Below are 14,502 nucleotides of genomic sequence, written 5' to 3'. Positions count from 1 at the left end.
ATGACGTGGTCCCCAACAAAAAAATTAATCTCCAAGCATCAAATGCTACAGGAGACCATGCGTCTTTAGGATTGTGGTCAAAGGGATGATGTATTACTTGTTTCTTGGTGTCTTTGTTCATATTTTTTCGATATTATTTTACAAATTCAATAGATCAATTATTATTGTTAAAAAAAAAAAAAAAAAAAAAAAAATTCAACCATTAGATTTGTGAAGTCTACCATTGATTTTGTGTATGGTCCACATAAGTTCACAAATCTAATAGTTGATTTGTAAGATGAGATGGAAAAAGGGAAACGCGATGAAAAAAAAGAAAATGCTATGTGTTTTCCTAGTGTCCTCTTTTTTTTTTTTTTTTTTTTTTTTTTAATATAATAGATTGCATTAATCAATAATAGAGAGAGTAAACTCTCCGTTAAAATAACATCACAAATACATTCAGGAGTTTCCTCCAATCAACTTTTATCTATGACTTGCTTTAACAAAGCAAGTGAATGAGCAGCCATATTATATTTCTGCTAACAGAAACACACTGCCATTCCTCAAAAGTCTCAAGAATCTTGCTGGTGTCGACCACAATATGCCCATCCCGGTGTTCTCTTAGTCTTAAGTGGATATTAATTTTTAAAAACCAAGTGAAATAAATAAGTATTACTTTCTTTTTAGCTTTTTTAGAAAATAATATCCATGACTAGAGGATACAAAGAGAGCACATAATATTCCTCGATGAGAAAAATATTATAGTGAATCATTTTCTTATATTTAAGCTTTGATTAAGATTATTTCATACAAACACAAACTCCACCAGACTGGTAAAAATGATCAAAAAATATCTCAAGTAAGATCTCAACTCATATCATTGTTAGCTAGATTGAAGGAGAAAATAGATTCGGTTTGTTTTGAGAGATTTTATTTTTTGATGAGACCTAATATTCCTCATTTTTTTTAAAAAAAAAATTACTATTGAATTTGTAAGACTCATATTTGGATCTTACAAATCAAATGGTGTATAAAAAATATGGCCAATAATATTTCTCTTTTATTATTTTAAAAAATTGCGCTGATGTAGTATAAACGTTAAATAATAATAATAATAATAATAATTATAGTGTTTAGTGTTTTAATTATTTAGTAATGTTTTTGTTTTGAAAAGAAAAAGAATTCAACCAAAAAAAATTATTTCATACATATATAACACGAGCCAAAATTATGACAAAATGCGGAAAAAACATCTCCAAGCGAAAAAAATCATATCACTGTCATCCAAATTGATGGAGACAAATAGACAATTTATTTTAATAGATATTTTTTAGGAAAATGTTAGGTGTTTTTTTAGTGTTCTCCTGGTGTCCTCTCAATTGTGATGTGATTTTTTAAAAGTCACATCATAGTGGAAGGACACCAGGAAAACACTAGAAGAACCCTTAGCATTTTCCTATTTTTTATTTTTAAAAAAAATTATGAAAAGAAATGTGAAAACTATATTTGTATTTTTTGGAAATTTTGTTGTTTTAAATTGTTTGTTAATATTAAGATCTTCAAATCAAATCTCTGTCAGCTAAATTAACGGAGCAAAATAAGTTGTGTATGTTAAAATATTTTGAGATTATTTTTATTATTTTATTTAAAAGAAATATTTTGATAGTGATATAAAAGTGTAAATTATTTTTTATTTTAAAAAATATTGTATCTTGAGTTATTTATTAATGTTTTTGTTTTTTTTTTTTTAAAATGTTCCTCATTTTGCCAAAAAAAAAAAAAAATGCAGCTGACATCATTATTTCCAAATTTTGTAAATTTAAATGCACATTCATTATAATGATCAACCAAAATTAGTTTTGATGACAAATTTTTTTTTTTAATTAAGTATATAACTTTATATATAAATAAGGTGATAAGTGACAAAAATGATCAGAGTTTTGTTTAAATGCCAATCAGTTTCTGAAATTTTTGCAATTTGATTTCCAAATATACTCAATTTTCCATCCATCTTTACAGCCTTGACATCATCTATGAACTTAGCTCTCACATTTTTTTCCCCAAAAAAAAAAAAATGACAAACAAAAAGAAGAGGACATGATCTCATATGAAAAAGTTTTCAACCTATCTATCATCTCTGAAATTGAAATCCCATCTTCTTCCTGCCACCCTTCTCCAACAATACACCTGCACTCCATATTTATAATGTTAATTACAGAACTCTACAATATAATTGAATAATCAGTACTCTGTTTGGCTGCCAAAGAACAAAAGGAAAAAAAAAAAAAAAAAAAGGAACTTGTAAACATTTTTAAGCAAAATTGAGAAAATGTGTAACAAATGATTTCACAAAATCTAATGAGGCTGTTTAATCAATAGTACAAGCCAGAATTTTCTAATTTTTGCCAACCAAACAGAGTAAACGTAACAGAGGAAAGAACAAATTAACAAACCAAGAAAAAGTTTGCCCAGAAATTAACAACCCAGACCCAGAATCAAACCAAAAATTGGAAACCCAATCAAAATCAGAGAGTAATTGGGTACCTTGAGGTTTACAAACAGGAGGGTCTTCAAACAGAGAGAGGGAGAGCTGCTTATGAGCAACACCAATATCAAACAGAATGAGCCCTGAAGATGGATCGTTCACAATAATGTCCTTCACCGGCAGCCATAGAAAAAGCTCTTCTTGAGTGAGACCCTCCAACCCTTTAAGCCCACCGAAGCTGAGGTTAGCCCTGACGACGCTGTCGAAGTACACTCTGGTCTCAAACTTTGCCAAGCATGGCTGGTCCAGGTGAACCTCAAGAAGACCCGTCTGATCAAGACTATACGCTTTAACATTCTCCGGGAAGAGCCCCGCCGGGAGTCCTTGGCTTTGGAGGAGATTGTGGATGGAGGATGTGGCCGTGAGAGGATGGAGAAGGAGAAGAAACAGAGTGAGGAAAGACATGGCTGTCAGAGGCATTGTCACACAATCACAGAGCTGCTGATGTTGTTGGAGTATGTTTTAGGTCTAGGTTTTTTAAGAGTGAATTTAACTTCAGTTTTCTTTTTTTTTTTTTTTTTTTTTTGAGGTTAATTTAAGTTAAGTTTTCGAAGGTTATTATGGTAAGTGGGGCCAGAATGGACCGTCTATATTATGGGGGTGGCATGACATATGGACCAAATTACCTTTTTAATTATTATTAATTTTTTTTTGTGTGGTACCTTTTTAATTATTTTGGGTTTTAAAGAGTGTTTAGGAAAATAATAGCCTCCTAATCACATTTGTTTTCTAAGAAGTGATTTGTATATACCCATAACTTTAATCAAACACCTACTAAGCAATAAAAAATTTCATTAATTTCTAGATAAAATCTCCACAACTAGAATGTTCCAAAACTTGAGATGGTACACCACGCTAGCAAAGTGGGCATTAGCTTTTGGATGAATTGCAATTCACAACTCTCTTGCCGGAATATGAATGAGTTATAATGCAATTAACACAGATTTGTCTTCTGAAAACATAATTAGGGGAAGATTTCCGTATTGCGGTTAAGGTTTCGTTTGGGTTTGCAATTTTAAAACATACAATTTTAAAATAATAATTTCAAAACATGTAATTTCAAAACGCAGTTTCACTTTTAAAATCGTGCATTTTTAAAAGCACACATCATTGCGTTAAACACACGCTTAGTGTCTGTATATATTTTCTACGGTTTGGTTTAAAATTGCACTTTTAGTATGCAAAATCACAATGTTAAACACACGCTTAGTGTCTGTATGATTTAATGGTTTCAAAACGCGTAATTTGAAAAAAAAAATAATAATAATAACAATTTTGAAATGAAGTTATAAAAAATGCTATTTTTAAAAACACAGTTAAAAATCTTTTGATAAAATCGTGCATTTTTTAAAACGCTTCTTCTTATTTGTAGTTTGAAAACATGATTTTTTATTTTTATTTTTTTCACGTTTTTAAATACACTCCCCAACAGAACATTTTTTTTTGTACAATTTTGTTTAAATCTAATGAAATGTCGGGATCAAATAGACTTAAAAAAAATGGTAGTACTATTTTTCAACAAACATATCTCTCACTTCTTTCACTTAGAGTGTTAAGATTGTTTATCCAAACTAAGCAAAACAATGTGACAATGTCCATTGTGCTCAGAGGCCTCTGCAAACGAGAACTGTCATCTGCAAATTTGTAATAAAGGCTTTTTGGTCGTGTTGGACTAGAGTTGTAAATTAGAATGATAAAAGCAGAGACGAAACTTCTGTATAATTACTCTTGAAGAAAGAAAAACGAGGCACCCAAATAAATCCAAAAAACTTGCTGACTTGGTGTGAGACAATTGGTTTAAGAGCTGACTGTTAGCTGTGCATCAGAAGAGAAAGGCCTGAGAAAGACTCTCTCATGTCATAAGAGCTACTCAGACGACTGCCACAAAAATACAAGATGGGAAGGTGCTTATCTCAGGGTGAAATTCACAAGGTTTGACACTTCAACCATAATTTTTTTTTTTTTTTTTCAAAAAAACAAAAACAAAAGACAAGAAAAGAGAAAAGGGAGAAGTTTGAGTGACACAAAAATTTGTGTTTTGTGTGTTGAATTTGAGTTGTGTCGAGACATGACTATAAAATTATAGGTTAATCTTAATTCGATTCATTTAATTAAATGGGCTACACCCATCAACTATAGCATACTAATTTCGTGTTGAGTTTGTAAGATGTATAAAAAGATGTTAGCCTCAAATGTAGTGTGTCGGGTTCGGGTCATGTTGAAGAATGGGTATAAGACAATATATGTCAACTCAAATCCGACCAATTTAATTAAACATGTTAAATCCCTTAACTGTAACCTATTAATTTTGCGTTAAATTAGTGAGTCGGGTAAAAAATTGTCAGGCCTATACGAGAAATCTCCTAACAACCTTTTCATTTCTGTTGAAATAATTATGAGGCAAAAATAAGCGGAAGCGAGAGAGAGAAAATAACCTAAGGATTTACTGGTGGTTCGGTTTTAGATACCTATATATTTGGCTATTTCCATTTTATATTTTTTTGAAACGCGAATTATTATGTAATATAAATGTAAAAATTGTTTTTATGCTTTGAAAAATGTTTTGTATTTTGAGTTATACGTTAATATATTTGTCCCAAAAAAAATAAATAAAGAGAAAGAAAATAAAGATACATACAAACATAGATATTCAAGAAGAACAAAATACTACGCTTCCAAGAAAAACCTTTTTATCATATAAAAGTTATAATTGAGCATGCTGGTACAGTAAGAACCTTGGTACAATTAAAATAAAATAATGGGAAAACAATAAGATTACTTGAAGAACCCAAAATTTTAAAAAAAAAAAGAAAAAGAAAAAAGATTACTTGAAGAGAAAAATACTTCCCTTGCCAACTTAGGCTACTCAAGCACCCATGGCCCGGTATTACCTTCCAATTTTCAAATCTGTCGATGGTGATTTTCAGCTAATCCAAGGGTGTTAATTAACATTATAAACTCCTAATTTTGCGGGGATTTGGGCACTCAATGAACCATCAAAGAGATTAAACAATATGTTTTAAAGCTAATGCTTGTATCTTAATCAAATATAAATAAATCCATCCCCATCTCAATAAACAATATAAGTAGACTAATTAAACATATCATCGACAACCACTTTCCATGCCTTTATAACTTTTTCGGCTTCCTTAATGACATTTTCGTACATTAATTGATTGTCATGTTCTGTGCTTGTCTTTGACCTGCCTTTTGGACACCCCCCTTCTCCCCCATCTGAAATCCTTTACTGTATTACTGGCACTGCTTTTTTCTTTTCTTTTCTTTTTTTTTCCAGAGAAAAATGAAAATAATAAAGAGAAAATTGTGTATTAATGAAGCTAAGCAGCTGTATTAACATTCCAGAGTGAATGCCCATGCCAAAGTCTAGGGTCATTCATCATTGGATGCTTTTTGGTTATGAAATTTTCATTGGAATTTGTCTCTTCTTATTCAAAAGACTTAAAAGTTTATTTTTAAGGAAATTGCTCTAAAAGTTCTAGTGTGTTTTAGGCCTTGGGATAAGTAAGGACCTTTTTAATTTTGACAATTAAGCATTTGAGTTTTGATCTAGTGACAAATAGGTCTTTTTGTTATATTTTTCATCTATTTTTTAGCGGTGGAAGTATTGGTTATATATATAACTATAAAAAGAAGGGGGAAAAAAAAAGGAAGGGCCCGTTTGGTTCGCGAATTGAGTACTCTGTTAGAGCATTCTCAATGGATGAGCCATATTTTTATGTAAAATGGCTCTACAAAACTCACTTTAATCTAGTTTAGTTAAGCCATTTTTAAACGTCTCTACATCCGATTAGCTATATTTCTATTTATTCTATTAAAATATTATTAAAAGTAAGAAAAGTTTTTAAAAAAGAGAACATGTGAGAGGAAAAATGGAAAAAAATTTGGGAAAAAGAGACCATGCAGAGAAAAAGTAGGAATAGATTTAAGAAAAAGAGAAAACAGGTGTGAGAAACAATGAAAAATAAAATAGCTCCATAGAAAAGTGCTGCTACATTTAGCTTCTTTTTTTTTAGCTCTTCTAATCAAATATCTATTTTACATTTTTTTTTTTGGCTATCCAATGTATGAGGTTTTTTAAAGATTTGAAGAGCTATTTTAAATAAAAGTAGCATTTGGCTCTTTCATTGGGAATGCTCTTAGGAAAAAGAATAACTATTATCAGAAATAGAGGAAAGTAGAATAGAATAGTTATTCATATTCTTTAGTTTAGTAACAACATATGTATTCTAATTAGAGTTAAACCAAGATTATCAAAAACTTCACCATTCTTTAAATAAATAAAAAAAATAAAAAATAAAAATAAAAAAAATAAAAAAAAATAAAAAAGAAAAAATAAAAAAGAGAAAAGAAAAAAGAAAGAGCCTAGAATTACAAGGGTGGCCGACAACCCCATTGGAGTGGCCGATCACCCTTGGCATGACCTGGGGGTGGCCACACCACCCTCAGGAGCACCTTGAGGTGGACCCTTGAGGTGCCCCAAGGGTGGCACGTCCACCTCCGAGGTGCCCCAAGGGTGGCGCGACCACCCCAAGCCCTGCCAGTGGGTGGCCGGCCACCCCTTAAATTCTAGTTTTTTTTTTTTTTTTTTTAATAAAAAAAAGGGTTTTTTGAAAAATTTATTCTATTCCATAAGGAATAGTTATTCCACTCATTTTTTAGAGCAATAATTATTCCTATGTGTATGGGATTAGTCATTTTTTTGGGAATAACTATTCACAGGAATAAACTCTTACCAAACAAAAGAACGACTTTCTATAGGAATAACCATTCTATTCCATAAACCAAACGGGCCTAAATTGAATTGAGGAGCGATTGAGGTGGACACTCCATAGAGGAAGTGGGTGCATGGGTGATACGTGAATGGAAAACTAACCCCATAGAGGGGCAGAGTTGGATCTTCACCATTAGATAATTAGCCGACCCACCTATGTGGGGATGGACAATCACCCTCATCCCTTTGAGAGAGTAGTTCACCATCCCTACAAGAGTGGGGGGTGGGGGGGAGTGACTCCACCCTCGCCCTCTCTATGGAAGGGTAGAGGTCCACCCTGCAAAGTAGCAATGGACTCCTGTCCTATTGTCCCTTTTGTTTAGTTTGGTTTTTTTAGTCTCTTTCTTCTATTTTTTTGTTATATAACACGATGACACGTGGCAAATTCTTATTATCAAATCACTCTAATATTAACGTTAACGGCAACATCATTAACTATGCCCCCCAATTTTTTTTTTTAAAAAATACCCTCAAAAATTAATTTCCTCCCCCCTCCCAAATGTTTTTTTTAAGCTTTATACCCCCATCTCCGAAAATCACACCAAACCCAAAACACATTAGCTTCCGTAAGTACCCCCATGGACCCTCCCCCTCTTAATACTCATGAGAATTTTACATCGTGGAATTGTTTAAGAAAATGATGATGCTCATGTATTAGGAAGCATCATCAAAGCAATTGCAACCAAATCTAATATGCACTTGGCATTAGATTAGCCCCATTTACATAACAGAAAAAAAGAAAAAAGAAAAAAAAAGTGTACCATGAACATACTTATGAGTTACAATTTAGAATTTCAGAATTATTTGGAAAGAAAAAAGAAATACAAATGACCCCCAAATGTTTCTTAAATTAAATTAGCAAATCTTCATTATTCATAAATCATAATCAACCTGCCTGTAAAGAGGGTGCTACTGATAATATTGCATTTGGTAGCCATAATTCGGATCTCCATAGCCTCCTCCAACACCCCTTCTTTCCCCATACGGATATGAACTTCCAAAGAGATAATCTGCAGCACTGCTGCCTCCTTCATCTGCACATTGTTCTTGACCACAATCACTGCATCTCCTTTTCTCTCGAGCCAAGCAAGGCCAATAACCAAACAAGCTTTCACAAAGATCCATGGCTTCCAACCCATACCCACTTGGAGTATATTGGGGCACCAACTTGTCATAATCATCACCACCATGATTTTCCTGGCTTCCTTCACCAAGAACACCGTACACCTGCTTCTCTTCTTCATGACCTCCATTGGCGCCGGGTTTTGGTGCTTCCCCATCATCAGTTTCCTCTTTCTGATCACTGGGCAATGCGAGAGACGGAGACCCAACAGCAATTTGATCCGCCGGCGCCGTAGAACGATCGCGAGGATAACAGATCTCATCCGAAGGTGGAAGCGGCTTGCCATAGGTTTGAGCAAGATCATACCCACCGCCATAAGGGGTTGGATCGTATTCTTCAAATTCAGAATCATCGAAATCCACAGTAGAGTAAGATATCACAAATTGGGTCTGAGAAGGATTCTGGGTGTACTGCAGAAACCTTGGCTCCATTGGGAAGGAAGAGTAGTACGCCATTGATGAATAACTTTGAGGACTGTAAGAAGCAGGCTCTGCATTGTACTCAAAGAATTGGTTGTTTTTGTTGGATTCATAGCTAGAATATGGCATTAAGGCAAGAGATGGAGATGAATCATAGCTACTGGAATATGGGTTTGGATAGTAGTGATCAGCATGATCATCATCCTCGAAATAGGTGGAGCTGTAGTAGGCCATGATCGATGATCAATCAAACTCTGATAATTTCTGCAGCAGCAGCAGCTAACTTATGCATGATTCAATGTTAGCAGAAAGCAACTCCTATTGGAGAAAAAGCAGGCCATGATAAGTCCTTATCCTCTTACCAATAAAAAAATAAAAATAAAAACAGACTTTCCTGCATAATTGAACATGCATATATAAAATATCCATCATAATTCTTAGGTGGCTGCCTGCCCATCAAATCCAACCATGCAATTCTTATCTGATATGGGAAGTATAACGGGTACTTTATTTTAGTTAAATATTTTACGTGTAAATGTAATTTTTGGTATAAATAATAATTTAATATAATATTTGGGTAACTTTATTAAAATTTTTTGAATTTTTATTCGATTTGACAAATTTTTTAAACTTTAAAATATTTCAATTTAGTCTCTTGAACTTTCAATTACAATTAATTTGGACCTCTCCGTCAAATTTTAAACGTTAAATGACGTTTATACCCTTATTTTTTTTTTTTATAAAATTCAAACTTTACCATTAATTTCAAAACTTTTTTTTTTTTTTTTAAAAAAAAAAAGGAAAATCAATGATATTTTGGTCTTTTTTGGTATTTCTAACGGTTAAATTTGACCGACGAGTTCAAATTGAGAGCAATTGAAAGTTCAAGAGATTAAATTGAAAGATTTTAAAGTTTAAGAAATTTATCAAATCGAGTGAAAGTTTAAAGGTCTTTAGTGAAATTACCCCTATGATATTAATGTATTAAAAGAAAGTAAGCTTACACACAAAAGAAAGTAATTTTTTTTTTTAAATAAAAAATATTTAAAGGATTAATTGTAAATAAATAGTGACTCGAATAATTTGTTTTTGGTTGAGTAAAAAGTTACCTATGAAGAGTTTGTTGCAATGTGATGACCACAAGAGATAGTTACATAAAACGAGTCGTGGCCCACAGCATTGCCTTTGTGTAAGGAGTGGACAAGCAATTCAAAGTCATATTGATTGAAGACGTTTCACTTTTGAGAGCACTAGATCCAACAATGGATTGAGATGTGACTGGAAGAGAATCCCATAAATTTCGGTTAATAAGATTAACCTTTTTCCTTAAGTATTGCTTAAGAAGGTGGCTAACCTAGCAAGAAATGTGACACTTTCTGACATCACTTGAAAATTACCATAAGATTAAAAATTTAATAGGGGTTTATTCAAGATTTAATTGTAATTTTCATGCCCTTTCAAAAAAAAAATTGTAATTTTCATGCCACATGAATGAGTGTTGATTTGAAAGAGTGAACTTAAGCTAGTTGGAGAGAACATAATGCTTTTTTTTATTCACTCAAGTAAAAACAAAATAATAATTATAATAAAAAGAGAATATGCTTATTTTGCCTAGAGTGATGATATTACGCATGCAGCGTGAGTGCACAATGCCTCACGCTGGTGTGAACAGTAACTAAAAGTTACTATTTTAATGTTTTTTTAATATTTTTTTTGTTACTGTTCACACCAGCGTGAGGCACTGTGCACTCACGCTGGCGTGCGTAATATCACCACTCTTTTGCCTAATAGAGAAATGACATTCTTCTTTCTTTTTTAACTAGTCCAATAATTTTTGACACGACTCATAAACTCAACACAAAATTAGCCGATTATGATTAAGAAGGCTGATTTATTTAATTAAATGGGTTGAGTTAAAATTTGACTTATATAGTCTTATACTCATACTTCGACATAATTTAAACTCGTTATGTGACATTTAGGACTGACAATTTTTTATATAATTAAATGGGTCGAGTTAAAATTTGACTTATATAGTTTTATACTCATACTTCGACATAATTTAAACTCGTTATGTGACATTTAGGACTGACAATTTTTTATATAACCTATAATTAACGAATTAAAGTTGAGAAATTTAACTTATTTAGTTAAATGTGCCAGATTAAGAATAACCTTATATAGTTTTATAATTATGCATCAAATGACATAAGATGTGAAAACGAATTGACCCCCTTCCTTTCAAGCATGTGGGAGTTAAGAGCTTGTCACCGACATCCCAAATACTTATAGGGCCAGTGGAATGAGATTGTGGTCCCATTACCATACATAAATCAACTCAAGAGAGAGTCCTCACTCTCTCTGCATAACCCAATGAAAAATATCAGAACAACCATAGACTAATCAGGAATCCAACCTAGTACTCCACAAAATGGACTTAATTAATTAACATAGGATATCCAAAGCTGGCCAGTTCCATGTTTCAACTGATAGCAGGACTCGAAGATTCAACCAAGTATCCAAGCTTCAAGTGAAATAAAGACACAGAACTGCCCTAACAAAGGAACCAGTCTGGATTTCAAGACTTCAGGCAATCAACTCAATTCTTCGGGGATTTTTGAACAATCACTTGAACTTGCATTTATAGCACCTAAAAGATGCATCTTATTTTTTTGATGCTCAAAATGCTTTAGTTTCATGTACAAGCCAAGAATGGATCTGCACCAAATTTGCTGGCAGGTCTTGGCCTAAGTTTTTAAAGGATGAGTTGAGGCCCAAACAATTCCAATATGCACGTTGTTGTAAAATAGAGAATTAATGATACTTCACAAAGGATTGCTTATGCTGCTGATAAGAATCATAAGATAGAAGAGGGCAAGAAAATTGATATATGAAAACAATTCCAACCACATATAGTTGCCCAGAAGTAACTCTAGATTAACCATAGGTTCAACAATTCAAAATCCCCTTTATGTACGATACTCATACATCAAACCCACATAGTCCTGAGATGACACTACTCAGTTGATCGTGCTAACTTATCCATGCCAGTATTGTTCACAGAAACATGTTGAAGAATGATAGAGAGCAACTCCCATCAGACTAAGAACTTTAAGATCAAACTTGAAAAACCTGCAATAGTAATAGTATCAAACAAAACAAGTTACAAACTGATAATCATGATAGGAATTTCAAAACTTAGCAGTGGAAGAAAAACTAAATACAATTCTGTGCAATAATCTATATTACATGTGGGGAGCGCATCAAAATCAAGTATTGAAACAAACTTCTATACAGGTAAAATTTTTACAAAGCAAGTAAAATCTGATAGCTCATTCAGCAGTAAGAGAGAGAGAGAGAGAGAGAGAGAATACTGAATCGTTGAAAGAAAGGCATAGTATGGCATGAAAATCCCACTACCTCAACCAGAGGCCGGGGCTGAGTCTGAAGTAGATGCCTCTTGTCTAGGTCTTCTCTTATCAGGAGGGGGGCCATCCCTTCGTCTCTCGTACCTTCTACTTTCATATTTTGATCCACTGCGTTGTTTTGGTTGATAAGTAGGGTACTTGCAGGGAATTATCTCTCCATTGATGTACTTATCCCCTAAAGAATAAGAAGCATAAGTTAGTAAAAGATTATAGAAATTATCACGGCATCATTAGGATATGTAGGTGTAAAGCAAACTATTTCTCAATCCAGAAATCAAGCATATCAATCACCTCCATAGTCTTTATTTTTGACGTCTATGTATGAATCTGGCAATACCCAGAGAACCCCAGGCAATCCTACAACGTTGCACTTGAAGATGTATTAGAATGAAAATGCAAATAAAGAAACCCAAATAATTTAGCAAGAGAAGTGCTTGACATTGCAATCTACCCTTGAATTTCTCAGATGTTTCTTCATCAACCGTGCACTGGAATCCAGTGTAGGTGGTGGTACTGAAAGCGTACATATTCTTCTTTGCTTCTTCCATGCTGACACATGAACAAAATGCCGTATTAATTAAAAAATATTGGTAGAAAATATCCCAACTATATAGCTACAGGTTCAAAATCACCAACAATAATAGAATATAATTATTTGCAGAAGCCCCATTAGAGTTGTGAATCTTAATGTAATGACGGGATAATCTTAAACTAGAGGGAAAATAATATCATAATTGTCATAACAAGAAATGGGAAACCAATGAACCACATAATTAGAGCATTTCTCTAAATGAGGCACTGTACGGTTAGCAATTTAAGATATCTTTCTTCCTAAGGAGAACCCAAATTGATGGGATTTTAGGATTAGGAAAGCAACTATGATAATTATAGAACGATTAACCAAACAATTCAAGTCTATGTAGGATAGCAGAGAATTAGATTACATTTGGAATTCTAAACTTGTGGAACTCAAAGATATAGCATCCACCAATTAATGCCATGGGAAATGTAGGGATACTTAGATTCCTTGTATTAGCAAAGGGGCCTTCAAATAACATCAAATGCCCTATTTCTGCTGAACCAAGCATCACCAAGGCGAAACACATAATCACTAACACAAATTGATTTTCCAAACCCATCCATTACCAAGACAATTACTTGCTACCAAGAGCAACATGCCTCACCACATTATAAACTATAAAATTCATTTCCGAACCGTAAATTAGCTTCAAAATCATCACTTGCAAACAACATACAGTCCTTTATCCAATCATTCATCATTTTAGTACATCTTTCTCCCTAAAATTACATACTCAATGTAACTTCTTCTCATATATTACATTTTAGTCACATTGAAAGAGCACCAATCTGTTCCCACCAAAAAATCCGAACCTAGCCTCAACCCAACTCATAAAAATCCATTTTCTCAGCAACCAAACGCAGAAACACAAAATAAACAAAAAAAAAAAAGCGAACAGACCTGCCCAGTACAGTGGCGAGAGTGTTGAGGTAAGTGTCAATCATCTGCTCCCTTGTGGGAGCAGGGTCCTTGGGGAACTCCATCACGATCAGCCAGTGGTTGTAGTCGCAACCCGGTAGCATGATGGTCTCCCTGGGCTCGCCACTGCTACTACCACTGCTTCTCTTGGCCGAGTAATCCCCATCAACGGCTGCTGCTCGAACAAACGGCCGAGATTTGGAGGCAGCGGGGTTCAAGTGCGGGCTACTGTAGTCGAAGCGGAGACAAGTTGTCGGAGTGAGAACGAGAGTGGGTGCGTAGGGTTTGGGGAGAGAAATAGGGGTTAGGGGTTTAGAGACGAGAGAAAGACTAAACATTGCCATTGGAGGATCGAGAGAAATGGGAAATAAAAGATAGCTGTGTGGGGGGGATAAGGAGGTGATTAGAAGGGAGGAGATTTTTATTGATCGAAAACGGCATCGTTTTGTGAGCAGCCCATTTTGAAAGGGTTAACATTTGGTTGCCCAATGGGCCAAGGGTTTCATTTTTTTGTAGGTGTGTTTCTGCTTGTTTGAAGGGCTTGAGTGAGGCAGGTTGGAGTCCATGCTTGTGGTCCAATTCGAGTTGGGCTCAATTGGGTTAAGTTTATGAATTGTGGATACATTTGATTTGTTTTTGGAGTGATTCATGTTGTTAGAGACTTAAAGTATTAATTAAATAATTAAATTCGTTTTTTTTTAGCTTAAGCTTTTATGAT

The 14,502-nt window shown here is 33.7% G+C and overlaps 3 protein-coding genes across 4 annotated transcripts; all 3 read right to left on the bottom strand.

Moving 5' to 3' along the window:
* Window positions 1-1,987: 1,987 nt before the first annotated feature.
* LOC132172376 (uncharacterized) lies at window positions 1,988-2,997 on the bottom strand. The gene is made up of 2 exons (XM_059583863.1): window positions 2,524-2,997; window positions 1,988-2,166 (listed from the first exon to the last, which is right to left on the bottom strand). Exons 1-2 carry the CDS (start codon window positions 2,942-2,944, stop codon window positions 2,111-2,113), a joined length of 477 nt encoding a protein of 158 aa, XP_059439846.1. The 5' UTR covers window positions 2,945-2,997; the 3' UTR covers window positions 1,988-2,110.
* A 5,057-nt stretch (window positions 2,998-8,054) lies between these two features.
* LOC132171601 (uncharacterized protein At5g39570-like) lies at window positions 8,055-9,212 on the bottom strand. The gene has a single exon (XM_059582965.1). It carries the CDS (start codon window positions 9,090-9,092, stop codon window positions 8,226-8,228), a length of 867 nt encoding a protein of 288 aa, XP_059438948.1. The 5' UTR covers window positions 9,093-9,212; the 3' UTR covers window positions 8,055-8,225.
* A 2,508-nt stretch (window positions 9,213-11,720) lies between these two features.
* LOC132170950 (DAG protein, chloroplastic-like) lies at window positions 11,721-14,169 on the bottom strand. Of its 2 annotated transcripts, none has more exons than XM_059582111.1 (5): window positions 13,767-14,169; window positions 12,738-12,835; window positions 12,578-12,643; window positions 12,233-12,461; window positions 11,721-11,990 (listed from the first exon to the last, which is right to left on the bottom strand). In XM_059582111.1, the coding sequence occupies exons 1-4, from the start codon at window positions 14,126-14,128 to the stop codon at window positions 12,280-12,282; spliced, it is 708 nt and encodes a 235-aa protein (XP_059438094.1). In that variant the 5' UTR covers window positions 14,129-14,169; the 3' UTR covers window positions 11,721-11,990; window positions 12,233-12,279. The 2 variants fall into 2 exon arrangements, with proteins under 2 accessions (XP_059438094.1, XP_059438093.1); XM_059582110.1 differs by having other exon boundaries at window positions 12,279-12,461; window positions 13,767-14,168.
* Window positions 14,170-14,502: the final 333 nt, after the last annotated feature.

This window comes from Corylus avellana, chromosome ca2 (assembly GCF_901000735.1).
Source record: "Corylus avellana chromosome ca2, CavTom2PMs-1.0".
NCBI lineage: Eukaryota > Viridiplantae > Streptophyta > Magnoliopsida > Fagales > Betulaceae > Corylus > Corylus avellana.
This window is presented reverse-complemented; position numbering and strand designations above follow the sequence as displayed.

Excerpts from the sequence above, each read along its gene's own strand:
- LOC132170950 (XM_059582111.1), bottom strand. The coding sequence starts at position 14,128 with ATGGCAATGTTTAGTCTTTCTCTCGTCTCTAAACCCCTAACCCCTATT. Across the intron at positions 12,836-13,766 it reads CTCGCCACTGTACTGGGCAG|CATGGAAGAAGCAAAGAAGA; the intron begins GTCTGTTCGCTT and ends TTCATGTGTCAG. Across the intron at positions 12,644-12,737 it reads AACATCTGAGAAATTCAAGG|GATTGCCTGGGGTTCTCTGG; the intron begins GTAGATTGCAAT and ends GCAACGTTGTAG.
- LOC132172376 (XM_059583863.1), bottom strand. The coding sequence starts at position 2,944 with ATGCCTCTGACAGCCATGTCTTTCCTCACTCTGTTTCTTCTCCTTCTC. Across the intron at positions 2,167-2,523 it reads TCCTGTTTGTAAACCTCAAG|GTGTATTGTTGGAGAAGGGT; the intron begins GTACCCAATTAC and ends TATGGAGTGCAG.
- LOC132171601 (XM_059582965.1), bottom strand. The coding sequence starts at position 9,092 with ATGGCCTACTACAGCTCCACCTATTTCGAGGATGATGATCATGCTGAT.